This window comes from Chinchilla lanigera, unplaced genomic scaffold, assembly GCF_000276665.1.
Source record: "Chinchilla lanigera isolate Chin_1 unplaced genomic scaffold, ChiLan1.0 scaffold00078, whole genome shotgun sequence".
In the NCBI taxonomy this organism is placed as follows: Eukaryota; Metazoa; Chordata; class Mammalia; order Rodentia; family Chinchillidae; genus Chinchilla; species Chinchilla lanigera.
The window spans coordinates 4,059,314-4,081,510 of record NW_004955479.1 but is presented as its reverse complement, the minus strand read 5'-3'; the positions used below and the strand labels follow the sequence as shown (position 1 = coordinate 4,081,510).

Sequence of the window (22,197 nt, the reverse complement as noted above, 5' to 3'; positions counted from 1 at the left end):
GTGTTAGGAAAAAGACTATACCAGGACCAAATGTCGAGTGAATAGGGATCATGCCTACCTTTTCCCTTCCTGAAATAGCCCCTTACTTATCTTAGGTCTGGTGTGAGAACATTCTAGAAAATAGATCTTAACAATTCATTCAACTATGGAAATCACTTTGTCTCCTTTCAGAAAAGCCACATGCCTGCTCACTAGCTGGAAAAATTATTATTTTTTTCATTGTCTCCTTCCCCCTCCTTTTTCATCCTTATAAAAAGTATTTTTGTTTTATGTTCAGGATCAGATCAAGAACTAAGTAAAATTTAAGTTAAAATAAGAAAGTAGGCTACTTTTCTTTGCATGATTGGCCTTCTGCATTATGTGAGTAACAACAGTACTTTGCTTTTCTCTTAAATTCTCTTTTCTTATGTTTTAGGCCCACCAGAAAAGGAAACAGGTAATTGTTATTGCATGCATGTGCCATTTTTTTTAACCTCATGGTATGTTTATTTTTAAACCATTTATTGAGGTATTATTGACATATAAAAACCTGTGCATACTTATACAGCTGGATAGTTTAGAGATAAGTATACAGCTGTAACACCATCACCAAAATCTGGGCTACAAATCTAATACTTCCTGAAGTTCTTTCTTTCTTTATTAATATTATTTTGTGATTAAAAAGCACTTAACATGAGATCTACCCTCTTAGCAATTTTCAAATGTACAATAAATATTGTTAAAGCTTTCAGGTTTTGACCAGTTAATATGATGTTAGCTGTTGGTTTTTCATAGATGACTTTTATAAGATTGAGGTAAAGACAATGTATTCCAATTTTCTGTAGGGTTTTTTATCATGAATGGATGTTGGACTTTGTCAAATGCTTTTCCTGCATCTGTTGAGATGATCATGTGATTTTTGTCTTTAGTTCTATTAATATGATCTATTACATTTATTGCTTTACATATGTTGAACCATCCCTGCATACTTAGGATGAATCCTACATGGTCATGATGTATAATGTTCTTGATGATTTGCTGCATTCTACTTGTCAGTATCTTATTAAGAATTTTACATATATGTTCATTAGGGAGATTGGCCAGTAGTTTTTTTTTATTGCGTTTTTCTCTGGTTTTAGAATCATACTAATTCTTACTTCCAGGAATGATTTTGGAAGTACTGCTTCCCTTTCAATTTCTTTAAAGAGTTTCAGCATCAGTGGCATTATTTCTCTAAATTTCTTATAGAATTCAACAGTGACTCTGTCAGGCCCTGGGCTTTTCTTTGTTGGTAAATTTTAAATGACATTTCAATTTCATTCACTCCTATCTGGTTATTTAGAATTTTTATATCTTCTTGATTTAGTTTTGTCAATTTGATTGTGTCTAGAATTCTGTTCATTTTTTCTGTGTTTTCCATCTTACTAGGATATATATTCTCATAGTAGGAATTGATGATCTCCTAGATTTCTGTGGGGTCCATTGTGATGTCCTTCTTTTCATTCCTGATTGCTTGGATTTGTGTTTTCTTTCCTCTTTTTAATGAGGCTGACTAATAGTTTATCAATTTTATTTATTTATTAACTCTGAAATCAGGAAGAAGACAAGGATGTCCATTATCACCACTCCTATTCAATATAGTTCTGGAAACATTAGCCAGAGCAATTAGACAAGAGAAAAAAATAAAAGGAATAAAGATAGGAAAGGAAGAAGTTGAATTACCATTATTTAAAGATGACATGATACTATATAGAAGATTCCAGAAGCCTCACCAAAAAACTTGTAGACTTATCCAAATTCAGTAGTGTAGCGGGATGCATAGTTAACACTGAGATGTCAGTAACATTCCTACACACAAGCACAAAATCACAGAGAGAGAAATTAGGGAAAGCATACCCTTCACAATAGTATCTTAAAAAATGAAATACTTAGGAATCAACCTAACAAGGATGTAAAACATCTGTACAGTTAAAATTCCAGTGTCTTAGAAAAGGAGATCTAAGAGGATATCAGAAAATGGAAAGATAGCCTTTGCTCCTGGACAGGAACAACCAACATAGTGAAAATGACCATATCCCCAAAACTTCTATACAGATTTAATGCAGTCCTAACCAAAATACCATTAGCATACCTCACAGATCTAGAGAAAACACTCCTAAAATTCATTTGGAACCAGAGGAGACCTAGAACAGCAAAAGCAATTCTGGGAGACAAAGGCAAGCAGGGGGAATAACAATCCCAGGGCTGAAATTATACTACAAAGCTACTGTGGTAAAAATCATCATGGTATCCACAAAAAACAGGCATGAGGATCAGTGGAACAGAATAGAAGTTACAAGTGCAGCCCCAAACACACTCAGCTGCCTTATCTTTGAGAAAGGAACCAAACATGTTCACTGGAAGAAAGATAGTCTCTTTAATAAGTGGTGCTGGAAAAACTGGCTTTCCATATGCTGAAAACTAAAGCTAGACCCATATCTATCACCATACACTAAAGTCAAAATGGACCAAAGATCTAAATATTAAAATAGAAACACTAAGTGTACCAGAAGAGTAAGTAGGTAGAAATCTCGAAGACATAGGCATAGGCAGAGACTTCAAAAACAAAACCAGACTGTAAGGGAAATATTACAAAGAATCAACAAATGGGATCTTACCTTATTAAAAAGCTTTTGCACAACAAAAGAAATCACGAACAGAGTAAAAAGACAATCCACAAGGTGGGAAAAAATTATAGCCAGTTATCCCTCAGAGAAAAGATGCATATCTAGAACATATAAAGAACAGAAAAAAAAAATTAGATCCCCCAGATTCAAAGACCCAGCCCAAAAATGCGCATCTGAGGTGAATACATACTTTTCAGATGAAGAAATACAAATAGCAAATAAGTACATGATCAAATAGCAAATCAACATCATTGATCATTTGAGAGATGCACATTAAAACACTGATATTTCATCTCACCCCAGAAAGAATGGCTATCCTCAAGAAATCAACTGAGAAGAAATGCTGGCAGGGCTGTGGGGAAAAAAGGAACCCTCCTTCACTGTTTATGGGAGCATAGACTTGTATAAACACTGCAAATCAGTGTGGAGATTCCTTTAAAAACTAAGATTAGAGGTCCCCCCTGACCCACCTATTCACTTTCTAGTTACCTTCCCAGAAGAATTAAAAACATCATGCCACAGCAATATATGTGCACCCATGTTTATAGCAGCACATTTTGTAATAGCTAAATCTTCAAAACAACCCAAATGCCCATCAACTGAGGAATGGATTAGAAAAGATGTATTTTTTTTAATATATAATGGAATACCACTAGTTAACCATAAGGAAAGATAAACTTGAGGGTTTTCTAGGTAAATAGGTATAACTTAAAATCATACTTGTAAGTGAAATAAATCAGACCATATGTGTAAACATCATATTGTCTCACTAGTGTGGGAAGCCAAATGAGTAATTAAGTTCCAAAATGTACAATAGATACTGTGAAGTGGGAAGAAACTGTGATGAGGAAGGGAAAGGAAGGAAGAGAAAAAAATATTATTTATATACAAGACAGTTAAGATAGTTATACAGCTATTTTCTCTTAGCTCATTGAAATGAAAGATTTGTGTTGGTATTGTTTGGACAAGATATCACGCCTTTATCTTGTAGTCTGAATAACTACTGTGAAGGAAACAATCTGCAGTGTATTAATTATTGTAACTCTCCTACTAACCTGTTTTGAAATTCTGTTTGACTGTTGTATTTTCTCTCTTTAAAATAAAAATTAAAAATAAATAAAATTTTAAAAATACAAATTGTTAAGCTGCATAACTGAAACTTGATACCTTATGTTTGATACTTGCCCATTTTTCTTCTTCCTAGCCCTTAGCAATCATTGTTCAACTCTCAGCTTTTATGAAGTTATTTTAGATTTCTTGTGTAAGTGCCATCATGTAGTATTTGCCTTGCATGGGGCTTGTTTTGCTTAGCATAATATTCTCCAGATTCATATTTCACAAAGGGCAGAATTTCCTTCTTTTCTAAGGCCAAGTATTTTTCCACTGTGTGTATATGTCCCGTTTTCCTTGTTCATCTGTCTGTGGACATTTGGGTTGTATTAATGTCATAATTGTGAATAACGCTGCAGTGAACTTGGGAGTGTAGATATCTCTTTGAGATCCTGATTTGTTTTCCCATCATCAATTCATAAAAGTTTCCCCTTTTTTACATCCTCACCAACACTTGGTATGTTTGGGGGGCTTTGTTTGTGTATGCTTTTTACAATAGCCAACCTAATAGGTGTGAGGTAATAGCTCATGGTATGTTTTTATTTTCATTTCCCTGAAGGTTAATGGCACTGAGCATTTTTCATGTACTTTTTGGCCCTTTATATGCCCTCTTTTGAGAAATGTTTAATTCTGCTTCTTTGCCCATTAAAATTGGTTTTTTATGCTATTAAATTTTATGAGTTTGATATATATTTCAGCTGTTAATCCTTTGTCAGATACCTAGTTTGCAACTATTTTCTCCATTCCATGGGTTGCCTTTTTATATTTATTTATTTATTTATTTGCTATTGGCAGAGCAATGTTTTGATATTGCAGCTAGTGCTGTCCTTTTCAAAACACTTATTAGATCATTTTAGGATACTAACAATTTGTGGACTTTTTCAGAACTGTTACTAATGCTTTGTAGGAAAAATACTGGCTTATATATTTGTAAAAGTTCAGCAATATTTTATATTCAAAACAAGAAATACTTTGGTCATTTTATCAATGTGCTTTAAGAGTGGACAGTAATTTTATTTGAAAGTGGTTGCCAATATTTGAAGAGCTTGTAGAACTTGATGACAATCTTCCTCACCACTCTAGAAAAATAACGTGAGAACAAAAAGCCTAAATGCTATTCAGGAAAAGTAAGCAGTTGTAACTTTGAAAATTGTTAATTGTAGGATTGAGCAGAGGTTATGAAATCCCTTTCTCAAGAAATTGCTAGGATGAAGTTTTTCTCTAGATCTATAAAATTTTAAAGGTTTTATTATTTTTTGTGCCCCCTATTATAATTGTAATTAACTTTATGTCCCATTTTCTGTTAATCCTGTTCTCCTCCTCTTTAGCCTCGTGCTGGCAGGGCCCTTATTGCCTTTTATTCGGGTTTATTCCATCACCCGGCTGTGCTTGCCGACACAGAGCAGCCTCTGAGAACTTTGGGAAGGGGCAGGAGGCTAGTTGCTTCCATCTGAAACAATGGCAAGAGACGAGTGATGAACGTTTCTAGTTCTTGCTTTCTTCAGTTATTTGCATGCAAAGTTATAGAGAAATTTGCTTGGGTTGTTTTTTATCATAAGGCTTCTACTAAGTGCTCTATTTACTTCCTTTTTCTTGGCAGTACCTTTCTCTATTATTTTCCAGTATTAGACCCCAGAAGGTGACAGAAACAAAACATTCAGAAAGAGAAAGAAGACACCTTACAATGATTGTTAAGTACTTTAGGGAAAAAAATCATTAGAAAAATAGACTATTATCAATTCTGCTTATGACAAGCCATTGCAGTGACCACAGTCCTACACTTTTAACAAAACTTTTCTAAAATCTTTGATGGAATTTTATACCCAGAACATTGTTTTTGAAAATCGTTTTGGTTCTGGTTTACAAACAAGAGGTCCAGAAGTGGCTGTGGCTTTGCTACCTCCATAGAGTGAGTAAGTCAGCCAGCGAGAACTAGATTTAGGTGTCTGTCCCTACCCTATGGGGCTACACTCTATCCCTGTGAGATAGGAACGGGCTACAGCGCGCCTTCCCAAAGCCTGGATCAGGGGACACTGTGGAGTTTCCCCATTCAGTTACACAGAAGAAGGAAGAAAGTGTGCTTCCCCACAAAAGCAGCTCCCACTATTTGGAAGTCTCTCCTGCATTTCTATTTAGCATCCTTAGCACTCCTCTACAGTGTATGTCCAAAAACTCCAGGAAGAATATTTTGTATGAAAATTAAGTGCTTATATAGAAAAGACAAAAGGGCTAGCCTTTGATTAAATGTACTGAAGGGAAAAGTAATCTCAACTGAAGAATGTTGTGAAGTAACAGGAGTTTTCAAGACATATAGTAATAGTCCTTTAGCTGTATTTAGTAGCAGATTAACCAAATAGGAGTTGTTTTTAAAGTGGGTAAATATCAGAATATAAAGTTCATCTCTAAGAGCTCAAATTCTTGATGATTCCTTCGAACAGTCATGTCTTCAACGTATATTAGTGGCGCATATATGTTGAAGACATGACTGTTTGAAGGAATCATCACAGTGTCCATCACAGAAACTCCACAGTGTCCCCTGATCCAGGCTTTGGGAAGGCGCGCTGTAGCCCGTTCCTATCTCACAGGGATAGAGTGTAGCCCCATAGGGTAGGGACAGACACCTAAATCTAGTTCTCGCTGGCTGACTTACTCACTCTATGGAAGTAGCAAAGCCACAGCCACTTCTGGACCTCTTGTTTGTAAACCAGAACCAAAACAATTTCCAAAACAATGTTCTGGGTATAAAATTCCATCAAAGATTTTAGAAAAGTTTTGTTAAAAGTGTAGGACTGTGGTCACTGCAATGGCTTGTCATAAGCAGAATTGATAGTAGTCTACTTATTTTTCTATTTAATAAAGGGGAAATCCTGCAGACTTTTCGTAATTGTGTCATCTGTTGACTGCCTTGCCTGTGTGTCCCAGAGGTTTACTATTTACACTGCTATATTAGTTCCTTGGGCAGTTTTATGAAGTGCATATTTTGCAGAAGAGGTAACTGAGGCTGCATGAAAACATTAGCACTTTGTACAAGGTTGTGCTGTTGTCATTAAAATTTAGAAGATGTAGGTTCATACCTGTGTCTCTCAGATCCCAGAGCCCCCTTCATGCTTGCACAGACTGCTGCATCTCAAAGACTGGCACAAAGTATGGCATTTTATTGTGAGTAATTCAGCCACCTCACTAAACCAAGGGTGAATATTTGTAGAACTCCTTTTCTCCAAAATGGCAGTTATTTGGTAATAAGAGCAAATACTGCTGTGGCAGACACTATTCTGAACACTTTCTATATATCAGCTCAGTAACTCTTTACAACCCTTTTCAAATATGTTACTGTTATTTTATTGCCCTTTTTTTTTCAGCAACCTGAAAAAGACAGGTTATATAACTTATTTGCAGTCTATAGCTAGTGAATGAGAGATTAGAACTATTAACCTACTGTCTTATCTTCCATCTGTGTCTCTCATAAAAAGCTGGTACAGTTAAATTTGCACTCAGTTAAAAATCATTTTATGTTTTACTGTAGATCTCATGATGTCAGGTTCTGAAAGGGACTACAGTTTGCAAATCCCCTCCCAAGCCAGACTGCACAAAAGAGCTCATTTATGGTACATATTGTCCTAGAATGTCTGCCCCAAGAGGACAGGGGACTTTGTATTTTAATAACTGCTAAATCCACAGTGTAGAGAAAAGTACCTGGAACATATTCGGTACAGGATAAATATGTCTTGCATACACAAATGAGTTTACAGCACAGACACCAGGCTGCTTACATTAGAACACCCACAAACTGGCAAACTGTCTTGCAGAAGGTCATTGGAACCAATCTATGAGTAATTAAAATATAGGGCTAAAGCTAACCACTTAGACTGGCAAGACTGGGAAAATGAACCAGAGTTTCAGGCCCTTAATACAGAATGGAAAAGCAGTGAGGTACTAAACTGGTTCAAAGAAGTCAGAGTTTGGAGATGGTAGTTGCATGAACACTGCTGGGTAATCTAGCCTGTTTCCATTGTTTTATAATCCAGTGTGCTGCTTTGTTGTGACTCATAGTTTGCTTCAATCCTTGAGGATTTCCCTGGTTCTCCATTGGCAGCACAAATATACAGAAAAAAGAGATTTTAAATTTTGGTAATGAATTAAATAAAACAAGTGACCCCCTTCTTGTTTCCTTCTTGTAAAGTATTTGCGTGTTTCGTGAGAACTGATAGTTTGTTTTGAGACTTTGAAATTTCTAGAAAGCAATCTTTTAAAAAAAATTCAGAGGTTATAAAATATACTTTGATTGAATTTGCTTTTTTAACACTAATTAAGAAATCTTTGATTTATGTTGTCACAAAATCAACTCGTTTTCTCCTTTGGTGTAATTTTATCACTAACTGTACTAGTTATGTAGTAGTAAGATTCTTTTTATGATCTAGAATTCAAAATGACTTGGAAACTTCATTTTCCTAATCATGATTTCTTTTTAACTTTCATGCCTCATTGGTGCAAATTACATATTAGTTTTGAAGAAATCAATTTAGTCTTTGCTCCAAGGCTTTCTTACAGATCAGGAAAGCAGCAAGACATCTACTAACAGTCCCTGCTTTCTTCTGGACGCTATGTATTATATCATAACTTACAATTTAAAACAAGGGAATGCTACTTAGAGCTGGCCTTGAGATGGATCTTTTGCACAGACTTGATACCCTATTTTTTGGAGTCTAGAAATGTGGAGATGCTCTAAACAAAAGGTATCATGAACCAAACAGGTGATGTCTTTGTGCAGTGAGGATCCTTCTCAGCCCTCTCTTGTCAGGTTCCCATCCCTAGCCCCCACCCTACTCATTTTCAGAGTCTGTTGAATGGGATACAAAGGCCTTCCCACAGGGCATGGTGCTTACCTTGAGGAAAGAAGTTGCGTGTGGTAGTTCTTACATCATTAGGATGTGTGTACCATCTGCATGGCATTTGAACTTAGCACTTCCTTGTCAGATGAGAATGATAAATAATAAATGATTAAAATTTGTTCCACTCAAGAATTTGTGTGTCAAGAATCTGGTGTACATACAAAACAACAGACTTGATGAACATGTTTTGTTAGCAGTAAATAATTTCTTACTAAGATTTCTAGCATAATATAGTAGTTTTCTCTTATACATATGTTAGGAATTTTCTTAGAAATTTGATTTATTTGGGGGGAGATATTATATGTCATTGTAAGTTGCATTTTCTAAAATTTGACAAAGGACATTGAATCCTCCACAAGAACAACAACAAGGAAGAAAGTAAAGAATTTCTGGCTATTTGGGAAAAGTAAAATTTGTTTCTAAATCACCTGCTGAGTAGGGACAGATAAGTAGATAGAGTTTTTGATTCTAAAACAATGATTACTGTATTTTTCTTTGGAATATTTGAGAAACTTATAAGTGTGTTAAGAGATTTTAGTTTGTAAAGCAGTATATGTCTATATTATAAAAGCTCACTGCATGCATTACACTGATTAGTGCTTGTGATAATATGGATGGAAGATCCAATTGAGAATTATTTCTGTACCATGTATAAAAAGCTATGGATATTTTTACATGGTTAATTGAATCTTTAAGGTCCCTAAGAAGATAAATTTTTTCTGATAACTATAATTTACTTTGATTTCATAATATAGTAGGATACACTTGAAGTGTTAATTTTAAACCACTTTAATCAATATATTCACTTAATATATTGAATTAAGCATCTTTTTCACTGCTCTTTGGCCACATGATTGGCCTTTTCTGTTTAATACACGTACTAGAAAGCATTAAGAATAAATTCCCTTTTAAATACTGTGTAAGTAATACTAATCCAAGTTGGCCTTTCCCGCATCTGACCTGAAATGAATGAGCATTCCTCCTATGTTCATTTGCCTCACCTATTCACTAACCAAGCAAGAAACTAATCCTACACTATGTAGTTCGTGTTCACAGTAATTAATGAGCTCATCACGATGTTAACAGATTAATTCCTTTGCATGAAAAGGTATTCTAGAGGCATAATAAGCAGGGGCTGAAGAGATTATTGACCAAAAGGGACAAATGAAGACACTGTTTGCTCATGTCACATTTGATGAGTCTTTAAAACTCAGTGTGCCCCTTTCATTTGTTTAATATGAAGGAAACTGCTGTGCAGTGGCCCAGCCAGTTGCTCTTACAAACTCAGGTAACTGACTCACCATGTGAGAAGTCAGAGGAGGGCAGGAGGCCCGCCTTGTGCATTGAAGGCAACAAGGCCAGCAATGCTTGCAACACTTGGTCATGCTGTATAATCTTTTTGATGATTTGCTGCATTCTGTTTGCCAGTGTTTTGTTGAGGATTTTCACATCTATGTGCATTAGGAAGACTGTCCTATAACTCTCTTTTCTGGTTGTCTCCTTCTGTGGTTTTGATATCAGGGTAATTCTTGCTTCCAAGAATGAGTTTGGGAGTGCTGCATCCCTTTCAGTTTCATTAAGGAGTTTAAGGAGTAGTGGCATTAGACCTCTAAATTTCTTGTAGAATTCAGGAGTAACTCTGTCAAGACCTGAGCTTTTCTTTTTGGAAGGCTTTTAATTACATTTTAAATTCTATTGACTGATATTGGGTTATTTAGAATCTTTATATCTTCTTGGTTCTGCTTTGGCAATATGTATGTATCCAGGAATCTGTCCATTTCTTCTGTGTTTTCTATTTTATTGGAATATAGGTTCTCAAAGTAGGTATTAATGATCTTCTGGATTTCTGCAGGATTCATTGTGATTTCACCATTTTCATTCCTAATTGCATAGATTTGAGCCTGTCCTTTTTTGATAAGGTTGGCTAAGGGTTTATCAGTTTTATTTAATCTTCCAAAGAACCACCTCTTCAACTCACTGATTCTTTGTATTGTTTTCTTAGTCTCAATTGCATTAACTTTTGCTCTAATCTTTATTATTTCCTCCCTTGTACAAGCTTTGCAGTTGACTTGCTCTTCTTTTTCTAGAAGCTTGAGATTCAACTTAGGTTATTTATTTGAGCTCGTTCTGTTTTTCTGACGGGGTAATTCACTGCTATAAATTTCTCTCTTAGTGCTGCTTCCATTGCATCCCATAAGCTTTGGTATGTTATACTGGCATTATTGTTTAATTGTAAAAAGAGTCTGATTTCATCTTTAACTTCAGCTGTGACCCACTGGTTGTTTAGGAGAGTATTATTCAATTTCCATGTGTTTGTGTAGTTTTTATGGTTTCTTTTGCCATTGATTTCCAATTTCAATGAACTGTGATCAGAGGATATGCATGCAATGACTTCAGTTTCTCTGCATGTAAGCTTGTTGTATGAGCTAGTATGTGGTCTGTTTTGGAGAACGTCCCATGTGCAGAGGAGAAGAATGTGTATTCCAATGCTGTGGAGTGGAACACTCTGTGTATAATGACTATGCCCATTGTTCAAAAATTTGGTTAAGTTTTAATGTTTCTATGTTGATTTTTTTGTCTAGTTAATCTATTTGTGACAGTAGGGTATTGAGGTTCCCCATCACAATTATATTAGTGCTTATTTGATTTTTCATGTATGTTAATATTTGTTTTATATAGTTGGGTGCACTGGTATTTGGTACATATATATTTATAACTGTTATCTCTTCCTCTTGGATTGTTCCCTTTACAAGGAGATAGTGACCTTCTTTGTCTCTCTTGATCACTCTTGGCTTGAAATCTACTTTGTCTGCAAACAGAATAGCTACCACTACTTTTTTCTGGGTTCCTGTGACATGGAGTATTGTTTTTCATTCTTTGGCTTTTGATTTATGAATTTCTCTTCGCATTAAATGTGTTTTTTGTATGCAGCATATTGTTGGATCTTGTTTCTTTTTTTTTTTTTTTTTTTTTTTTGGTACCAGGAATCAAACTCAGGACCTTGCACTTGGCAGGCAGGAGCTCATGCTGCTGAGCTATCTCCCCAGCCCGGATCTTGTTTCTTGATCCATTTTTCCAGTCTGTATCTTTTGATTGGTGAATTGAGACCATTTATATTGATAATTATAACTGATATGTACTAACATTCCTGCTGATTTATTTTTCCATTGTTGGTTCTCCCCCCACCCCGTTTAATTTTTGCCTTGCCTGGTGGATTCATTCTGTTTGGAGTCACAGAGTTGTAGTCTTTGTTATCTCTTTCTAGAATGTCCTTCAGAACATTTTTGAGTGATGGTTTGGTGGTCGTGAATTTCTCCAGTTGGTCTTTGTTATGGAAGTATCTTATTTCTCCATCAGTTTTGAAAGGCAGTTGTGTGTGGTACATTAGTCGGGCTAGAGATTGTTTTCTTTTTTCTTTTTTTTTAATTTTGAAGAGAAAAAAGATCAACAAACAATGATATCGACTTTCAAAGCAGGTTAGTAGGACAGTTACAATAGTTGATACATTGCATATTGTTGTCTTTGTATTAGTTAATCAGAGTACAAGATATAGGCTTGTCCTAGGCTCTTCACCTCATCTCACAGAAGTGTGGCTTGCAATCTTCTTAAGCCGCATGGAGGGGAAATTATATCAGCTTAGAGAATGGCATGGTAAGAGAAAAAGTCAGAGTAAGGAAAGCTTCTATATCATACTCCTGCTTCTCCTTTGCATTAGTTTAGGACAATCTATGCCTTGCTTCTTGCCATTAGAGTTGGTAGCCAGAGGCCAGGACACCAGTGTCTGGTAGTAATATTAAAATAGGATCCTACCTCTGCTGCAGTAAGACATTGCTGAAAGTAAGGATGGACTGAATGAGGCACCTTCTGATCCTTTGCCAGATCACCAAGCTCAGTGGATTACTACAACCCAAGGAACCTGCTGTCCAGGTGCTGCTGCTTTGAATAAAACAGTTAACATTGAATTCTTTTCCATAAGAGTTCCCTAATAAATTAGCAGTAACAATGAATAGTTAGCATTTGGTCCTGAATTACTTAGGACTCTATCCCAAAGCATTAAAATACTCTCTCCTCAAACTCCCTACCAGGAACATGGCCAAGGGCTGGCCTGTCATCCTACTCAGTAACATTCAGTGACCTGACATCTCATATCATAATAACTAGACTCCTGAGGAATACAGCCTCTCTGAAAAACAAGAAATGAAGTGGTATATACCATAAGAACTAACAAACACAAGTATTAATATTGAGCATAATATCTCAGGGGGATGGAGGAAGATATTAGCAGTTTGATATAAGAACAAGAAAACTTTAAATCATAGGGTATGAAAATAAGATAGTTGTAAAGAAGCTAACATACAGGTGAGCATGGCTGAAGAGTTTGTCAGAGACCTGGGGAATCAGAATGAAGGCAGCAGCAAAAGGGAATGTGGCAAACAGTATGAAAGGAAATCTAAGTGGTCCACAGAAAAATAGAGTAAGATAGACTGCCAGTAGGCTAAGAAAAGATGCCCAAATAAATGAATATAGTATGCAAGAGGAAAATACTATAGAGACACAGACACATCAAAAATAACGGAAGGATGTCATGAACAAACATAAAAATTGCAAGTCTAGTTGATTTGCTATATTTTTTGAAAAACTATATATTAGTTAAAAATCGGCATGACAAAACTCAAATATACCAGTAAATTTTAAATTAAACTAATGGCAAAAGATTTCCCCTCTCAAAAGCCCTAAGCCATGTTGGGTTTTGGAGGTAAGCTCTACCAAACTTGAAAGAAACAAATAATTCCTACTCAAAATCCATTCCATAAAATGAGAAATGAATAAAAGCTGCCTAGTTCATTTCTTGAAGCAAATATCATCTTAATTCCCTAACCTGATGAAGGTGGTAGAACAAAAGAGAATTATCAACCCATTTTAATACAAACTTCCTTCATACATCCCTTGAACCCCTTTATTTATTTATCGTTTTATGTATTACAAAAGTTTTCCAAAATACAACTATTGTTTTAGTGAAATGCATGATACTGTTTTACCTTTTTGCCTATTTTAATGTCTACTTTAATAAAAGACAGCTAAATTCTTGTATCTGTTTCTGCAGTCCATTGCAGTATATTATTCTGGTTGGTATGTATAAAAAAATCTAGACTCATACTGACATGAAACTGGAAAAATGAAGAGTATTTGATAGTTTTTTTTTTTTTTTAGATAATTGTGGATTTTCTTCTATGACACTGCACCAAATCCCAGCAAATAGTAGTTTCTTAGCAGTTAATGTATTGGGAGGTCTGAAAACATAACAAGTTTTTTTTTTTCCAAGTTAACTTTTCACACTATTACATTAAGTTCCTTTGGTTTATCATGAATGTTGAAGGATGTTTCATTGAGTGTGATTTTTTTAACTTCATGTGTTAAATAATTGGGAAAAATTGGTTCACTGAATTATGATCTTCCTAATGTTGACAAGTGTTACATAACGTTTTTAATTTCCCTTTTTAATACCAACCCTTTTTCATCAGCAATTTCTTAAACTATTCAAAAGCTTTCAAGGTCAGTACATAATACCAGTTTTCTAAAACACTGGTTTTCCTTAAAAACTCTAATTTTCCTTAAAAACTCTAATTCTATTGTTTCTTAAAGTGACATGCTTGAATCATTCCTCAGAAAATGTCTGCCAAATATCAAAGTCTGAATAAACATACTTTGTCAGTTTTTTCCCCTAAAATGCTTCAAATTCAGGGGTGGGAGAGGATGTCGCAGTCAGCTCCATCCTCAACTCAGTTACACAAATAACTTTTCCTTAAAACAATCATCATACTTCAGTATGTAAAAGTGCCTTATGAGAACCTCTTACTGTCGTGTGTAATATTTTCAGTGTGCTCTCAAGAGCAGAGATTTATGAGACAGGAGCATGGCAAGTTCAAGACCAGGCTGGACAACTTTGTGAGAGGTTGTCTCAAAATCAGAATTTAACAAGAGCCAGTGTTAATAGCTAGTGGTAGAGCACCCTTAGGTTCAAGCACCAATACCACAAAAGGAAGGCAACACTTTAATAAAATTGACAGTTTTATGCTTTCATGAAAGGCAATCTAATGTTAGCCTTTTTTTTCTTTGAGTACGTGGTAGTTAAAGAATATGACAGTTACATTTAGCATCAGAGGCTTGAGTCACTCCAAGGAAAAATACCTACTATTCTTTTTCTGCCATTAGTTTAAAAGTTAATAGAATTTGAGAGCCAAAAAAGTTATGTTATTGTGAAAGTAATAATAATAATAATGAATTTCAGGCCCCTGAAATATGTTAGAGATTCCCAGCCATTCTTCTATGGGCTATACTCTGAGAACCAGGCTTTATATCATCCACCAACTAACTAGAAAGTATAACTAAAAATAACTTCACAGCAACAACCAGAGTAGGGCATCCAACTATTAACTTTGCCAAAATTTCATAGACCTCTATGAAGGAAAATTTGAAGCTCCAGGATCATAGGACATAATCTAGACAGAGACATCTCACAAGCTTAAAATGATAGCTTAATAGGGGAAGATATAAATACTCCCCAATTAATCCACTGCAATGTTCATCAAAACTCTAGTTGTTTTTTTTTTTTTTTTTTTAATTTTAAGAACCCAATAAACATCTTAAAATTTAAATGTAGTGAGATCAGGTACTGATAACTAAGTTAACCTAAAACAGTGTGTTAGAGTCTTGTGTTACCAGGTATTAAGGCAAGTTACTAAAACATCTCCAAAGGCCGTGACCAGATAGGGCAGGAATATAGAACCTTCCCATAGTACATGGAAGCCTGGTCTGCTGCAGTAAAAGTGGGGCAGTAATCAGTGAGGAAAGGGAAGGCTGCTTAGGAGGTGATATTTGAAATGTGGACTTCAATGGTAAAAACAAACTGGCTTCCTCTCTGGTAGCACCTTGATCTCCAAAGAGATTAGAGATCTCAGTGTAATGAAGAGAATACCTATCACTGTAGATTTAGGATTTTTCTTCTTTAAGTATCACCAACTACTATTACTTTTATCTTTTCACTTCTTAGATGATCTTCCAGGTTTTTCTCATATCTGAGTTGCAACAAAATTGCTTTAAGTCTCTTACAAAACAGAGCATGTTCCCCTTCTGAGTATTTTGCACTTAGAAATGGCTGATACATAGATAATGCACTAAGAATACACTTTTCAGATTTTCCCAGAATCTGGAAAAATTGTATTCTTCAAAATATTTTCCTCTGGTGAACAGTTACCTTTTCTGTAAATATCTGAGTGAGAGTAAAAGCCCCTCCTGAGAAAAACAACATTTCTGTAGCATCTCCCTAAGTGTGCTCCTTACCAGGAGTCCTCTCTGCTCTGATCTGTGACACTGACGGCTCTACAGAATCTTTCCCCTTGGCTCTGAAGATGCATGGAAATCTCATTACAAGTGTTCAACACCTGCTTTCTGAAAGGTCTCAAAGAGGATGTCAGTTTGCCCAGCTAACTTGACAGCGTGTAATATATTTGTTTCTCGTGTAATATATTTGTTTTTCTTTGTCGTTGTTGTTGTTGGTTTTACTGTTACATGGCATGCAATCTACAGATAAATGCAGTCTTGAAATAGCAAGCTCCCTTTCTTTTACAAGCAATTTCGTAGCATTTATCATTCTGTAAAGCCAGAGTTTGAAAGCAACTGATTGGTGACCCTCTCATTTATTTACTAACATGTGTCAACAGGTAAACCAAGTGACATATACGGTGTGGCTCCTACAGCACCTTGTTAATCTGAGTAGTTTAGATGTATTAAAAGGTCTTTTCCAATTGTACAAGATCAGATTAATGCAAGTTGACAGGTTTTTACTTCTTTCTCAACAGAATTTTTAGGTGCTGAAAGCCTGCATATGTGAAACTGTTTTGAAAATTAGGAAGGCTTCATTGCTTGTAGGCCAGAGCTAAGTGTCCATATAGTTTCAAAGGTTAAATTAAAAAATTAAAACACCTAATTGAAGCTGTTTAACACAAGGATATATATAATTTCAGAGGAAACTTCTAAAATATCTGTAAAGCATCAATGCACATACGTATTCACAGTGGTTGGCAGACCCAGTACACTAATGCTATAGGAATATTCTAAGTGGCACCAAGCCTAACCCTGCTCCCTGCGCCTGGTCTTTACACTTACCCAACTAGGAGATCTCCAAATGTTAACATCAAATATATTATCACTACCAATGCGTGATTTGGTGCCCTAGAAGACCTTGATCGTGTACTGAAGGAAACAAATACAGACATTGTGACCTTTTGACCAATTTCTTAACCAAGGCTGAGAAATCTTTTCAAATGGTATTATTGTCTCTAGAAAACTCCTCTTCTCCTTCTGCTCACCCTGTAGCTGACAAACCCCTGTAGTTGCTGTTACCTTTTGTCTTGTCCGCTCCTGGGCAGTACATCATTAGCCCAGCTGCCTCGCTGACCTTGCCTTGCTGTGTTCGTCCTTATTCACTGGAAGATGTTCTCCTTGAGTGTAAGAAAATGAGTTAAAGAGGATAAGGAATGGGGACAGGAGGAATATGAGTGAGGCAGTGCAGTGGTATTCCCTTTATGTAAAATAGTATAGCAAATGATACAGAAAAGATGTTTTAGGTAAATGCAGCTAGAAGACAGGAGGATATAGGCCTGGTATGAAAGAAGCTGTAGACCACAGTTATATAATGATTAAACACTGGGCTTGGCTGTTACTAAGATTATTCTTCCAATTTGCAGTTTCTGCATTCAAATTATATATGAGGGAAATGGATATAGTGTACACATAAAGATAACACAACTGGAAAGCATCATTCATCATTTTCAGTACACACATACATGTATGTACGATGTGACTTGAGACCAGTCATTAGAAAAGAAACTATTATACAGTTAGCTGGCAAAATTACAATGGAAAAATTGTACAGATTGTCATTAAAATCCTATACATAGTTCTCTCTGGAGAGAAACATAGCTTTCTTCTCCTTCAAACATTTATAGTCTTTGCAGCCAGCAGTTCTGAGATATATTCTCTAAGAGACCTCAGATTTTCTGCTTTGCACTCTTGTAAGGAGCCAGGGTCTCCATAAAAAGACAATGTAAATGAAACTCAAATCAGGATGTCTGTGTTTCTCACCTCCTATAAATCGCAGAACTGTAAAAACTTGTAATTTAAAAACCTGTAGTAAACGATAAGAATATTAATTTCTATATATGGAGATACTAGTAATCTTCTCTGCGCACTTTCATCACTATCATTCCTTAATTTAAGGTCTTTAGAGGAAAATACACTTTAAATTCTTCCCAAAGAAAGTCTCACACAGAGTTACTTTTACCTGGCATACCACTGCCCATGACCACCACATACTGTTGATAACAGATAGCTCATTTTAGATCCACTGCAGCTGCCATAGTCCTGTGCTCCTGTGGCTTTTGTTCGTGTTCCACTGTTGGCCATTGGCTTAAAGGTTAATTTATTGATGTGAAAGATAATCCGAGTGAAGTAGTTAATGTGACTATGACCACAAACAATTATTCCAAACTATTGTGTCATTAGCATGGCTAATTCCAAGGAGATACTCACTGAAACTGTTGCTTTAATGACAGGGTCATTAAACGAGTTGGTCCCAAAGAGAGCTGTTGGAAGTAGGAAGCCACAGACCTATTGTTTTCAAACAACTGTGGCATTAGTGGCTGTCATGGATTTTAAACAACTGTTGGGAGCTCATACCTTATTACATTAATTATTTTCATTCGTATATAGGATTGCCCAAATATAAACAACCTCCTGTCTTAGGTAACCCTACAGAAATGTAAAATGTTCAAATTTTGTAAAAGTCACATTTTTATCTAAGATGAGTTTTGTATAAAGATGTAGCTTGATTTCAAGGAAAGGGGAAATGAGTTTACATAGCTCACATTTGTTTTTACTTTGTTTCTCATAAGTACTAGTTGGTCTCTGCATGCCTACCCTGAGCCAGCATCAAGAGCCTCCCCAGGCAACTAGATAGAAATGCAAATTCTTGGGCCTTTCCTCAGAGGACTGAACCAAAACTCTGGAGTGGACACCAAGCAAATTTGTGTTTTAGCAAGCCGTATAGGTTGTTCTGCTGCATGCTGAGGTTGATATCAGCAGATCTATAATAAAGATAGCAACATTCATCAAGGAAGCACTGTATTTCCCAGCACTCAGACTATAATATCACTTAGGCTGTAGACAGTATGTCTGTGATGCCTCGTTTTCCTTTCCATAAGTCACCAATGCCAAATCTTGGAGATGTCAGATATTATAGCAAGTATATGCTAACTTGAGTTTTAGGAGCCACCTCTCCCCTGTTTTTGGAAGCAGTCATCTCAGCAAGTGACAGACTAGTCCCTCAAGGGCCTTAGTCCAGAGAGATCCCTCAGAATCATCTAAATTAGTCTGAGTTCCGAAGAAGTGGCAGACAGGTGGTGGGGGAGGGGTGGTTTTCTTCAAATGAGAAGAGAGTATCTGATTTCTCTCCCTCATTCCCTTGTGGGATGAAAGGCCTATGAGTATTGTGATCTGGTCAAGATTGAGCCTGGCTGCCCTAGGCTATGGCACCATGTCACTTACCACTAACTGCTCTATCGAGAGCTGGAGGATTGGCTTGAAAACCTCAATACAAAGACAGACTCTCCAACTGAGTCATTATTTTGAACCATGCAAAGAACAGTAACACCAGGCAAAAGTTAATATTCAAATTAGAACAAACTAGGGAGCCAAGAGAAATTCCCTGAGCCAACAATGTGCCCTAAAGGGGTTTGTGGTTTATGAGTGCACAGGTTTATGAGACATCTCACATGGAGGAGTTATGTAGGGTAGAATCTGGTCTGCAGTTGGAAGAGATTGTTATGTACCCACAGCAGTGTGTATGTGTGTATGTGTGTGTGTGTGTGTGTGTGTGTGTGTGTGTGTGTGTTGCTGCCGTATATTTGGGGAGGAGTCGCCATCTGCTGTAATGAGAAGAAAGGGAAATGAAGGGATCCGTCCACCATTTCTTCACCTAGGCCTGAGGAGTGATAAGCTTTGCCAGTAGCCAGTCCACATAGAAACTGACAGTCCTTGCCACTGACAGGGGGTGACAGAAGAAATCGAGTGCCTTATCCTTGGCCCAACTTATTCTTTCCCTCCTCTCAAAGTGAAGCCCATTGTTTAGGGCTTAGAGCTTCAGGTACATTCTTCCCATTTCACATTCCTACACCTTCCTTCCAGATTGACCCTGCCTTCACCTTGCTCACTAGTGATTGCATTCCCATGTGCCCCGCCCCCCTCTTTCCACAGTTTCTCCCACGTTCTTCATGTTGTCCATAGCATTCCTCAGAATCTGTTCTCATGTTTCTCACCTCAGGTGCCTCTTACTGTTTTTTGGTAAAAGTGAGGTTGATGATGTGTGCCTGTTTGTGTTCAGACTCCTCAAAGTCTCTGTCAGTAGTTATGCAGTAGAAGACATCTCTGTGACCAGTAGGGCTAAAAAAGACCCACTTAGAGGCCATTTGGGCTTCTAGTTCCCAGGTGTGTGTTGTATGTGCTCCTCAGACATTCCTGATTGGAAAAAAAGAGTGTGTCCCAATAGAGCCCCGTAGCGGAAGGACAAATGGCACTGCTCTGCCCTTCCAGACACCTCCTAAGGCAGCCTTGGAATGAGGTGCACAGGTTTAGTTTAAGACTTAGTTTAATACTGTATCTGTTGTATCTTTGCCTGTATTAATTAGAAACCTACAAGCTTTGATACTTTTGGATCTTTAGTAGCGAAGCATTATCTCACTGCCATTGTTTTTGCAGTTGGTTTTCACCAGATTGTCCAGCTAACAGATGTACATAAATTCTTTAAAGTCAGAAACATTATCCACCAAATCTAGAGAGCTGAAAACACAAAGAATCTGAGTACATGTGCAAAAAGGACATTTTTATATTTCCTAGAGTTCACTGTGTTCTCAATGCAAGAAAGGGAAGAAGGCATTACAGCATTGGGGCGGAACTATTGCCATAGCCCGCTAGTCATCATTATGAGCACTGCTGTTGTTACCTGCAAGCACAGATTCATCAGTCTGTAGAAATCAAGGTCACTGTGTGTGTGTGTGTGTAAGTAATGAAGACACTCAAAATCTCTCTAATCAAAGTTAATTTGTAATAATTATCCAGGCTTATTAATCTGCAGCGCTTAGGCTACTTGCCCTTTTTTAAAAAATGTGAGTAAATATCCAGAAAGAAAGTTTTATTATTTAAAAATATCTCTAAAACATCAACTATATTATATATTTTATATATGGCTCAAGACAATTCATCATCCCAGTGCAGGCCAGCAGGGCAAAAGGCTGGACACATGGGAATCATAATGTATGCTGTGAGTATATTCAATTGTTATTTCTCAAAAAAAAATTATTTTTTGGTACCAGGAATTGAGCTCATGACCTCATGCTTGCCAGGCAGGCACTGTGCCGCTGAGCTATATCTCTGGCCCTCTCAAAAATGTTTAAAGCTCAAGTCAAATGTATTAACAAATGTCAGCAGGTCATATGTGGAGAAAAAGGAGCCAAAGTGATCTTGTAGGTATTCTTCCCATGAACATCTGCAGTCTTGACCTTGCACCTATACCTAGGGACCTTGCCAGGAAATGGCAGCCAGAGAGGAGCCAACCAGAATGTGCTAGGAATTGCACCCTTTCTGATGCCACACAACAGAATTAAAGCCTGCAGAATCAAAGCAGTCAGCCTGCCTCCTTCCAGTTTCCTACCTCCCCACTCCTGCCCCAGTGGGGTCTCCTCTTAAATGGACAGAGGTGTAATTCAAAGGAAAAGCTTTAGGTAGCCAAAGACTGTTATCATTGAAAGTTAAAAATGTTACAGAATGAAGGATTATAGCCAAAAGCAATGCATTGAAATTCTTCAAGAAACCTTGATGCTTTGGGCATATTTTAAATGTTGCTGTTTGAAATGTATTACAACAATTGGCAACTTGGTGTAAAGCTTAAAGAATATAGAGAACATCTGTAATGCTGTGGAAATGTTACAGAAAGCTAAAGGAAACATCTTAAGGAGGAATTAGCAAATATTCTGTGTTCATGTTTTTAATGGAGCTGTTGATAACCTTGTTATCTAATAGAATTCTGACTATCGAGTGCATTAAACTTCTTGGCTCTAGTCAAATGGGTGAAAGCCAAGGGTGGCATACATCATGTACTTGATAAAAATGCTATTCATTTAAAGTATTAGAGTGGCCATTATGTTCAAGTACAAAGTTTTGATCCTCTCAGTAAACTTAATCTAGGAAGAATAAAATGTTTTACACTGTTTTTAAGTTTCACCCCAGACACAGAATACACTCACAGTTTTCATTTAAGATAATATCAAACATAAATGCTGGTGTTGACACATTCACACATAAACAAAATAAGTGTTGAAGTTGTTTCTATGATTTTTCTTCCATTATTGCATACTTGTGGCTAAGGATATGGGGGAAGTGTGTGTGTGTGTGTGTGTGTGTAAGAAAGAGCTTCAGTGAATTGAACAGAAAAGAATCAG

The 22,197-nt window shown here is 36.5% G+C and overlaps 1 protein-coding gene across 1 annotated transcript in view; it reads left to right on the top strand.

The window, feature by feature from the left end:
- Positions 1-22,197, top strand: part of Cadps2 (Ca++-dependent secretion activator 2) — a gene marked incomplete at its 5' end in the record, with an annotated part of 523,834 nt that overhangs the window by 404,200 nt on the left and 97,437 nt on the right. The window contains 1 exon segment of the mRNA XM_013503273.1: positions 416-436. Coding sequence (XP_013358727.1) covers positions 416-436 — 21 coding nt within the window.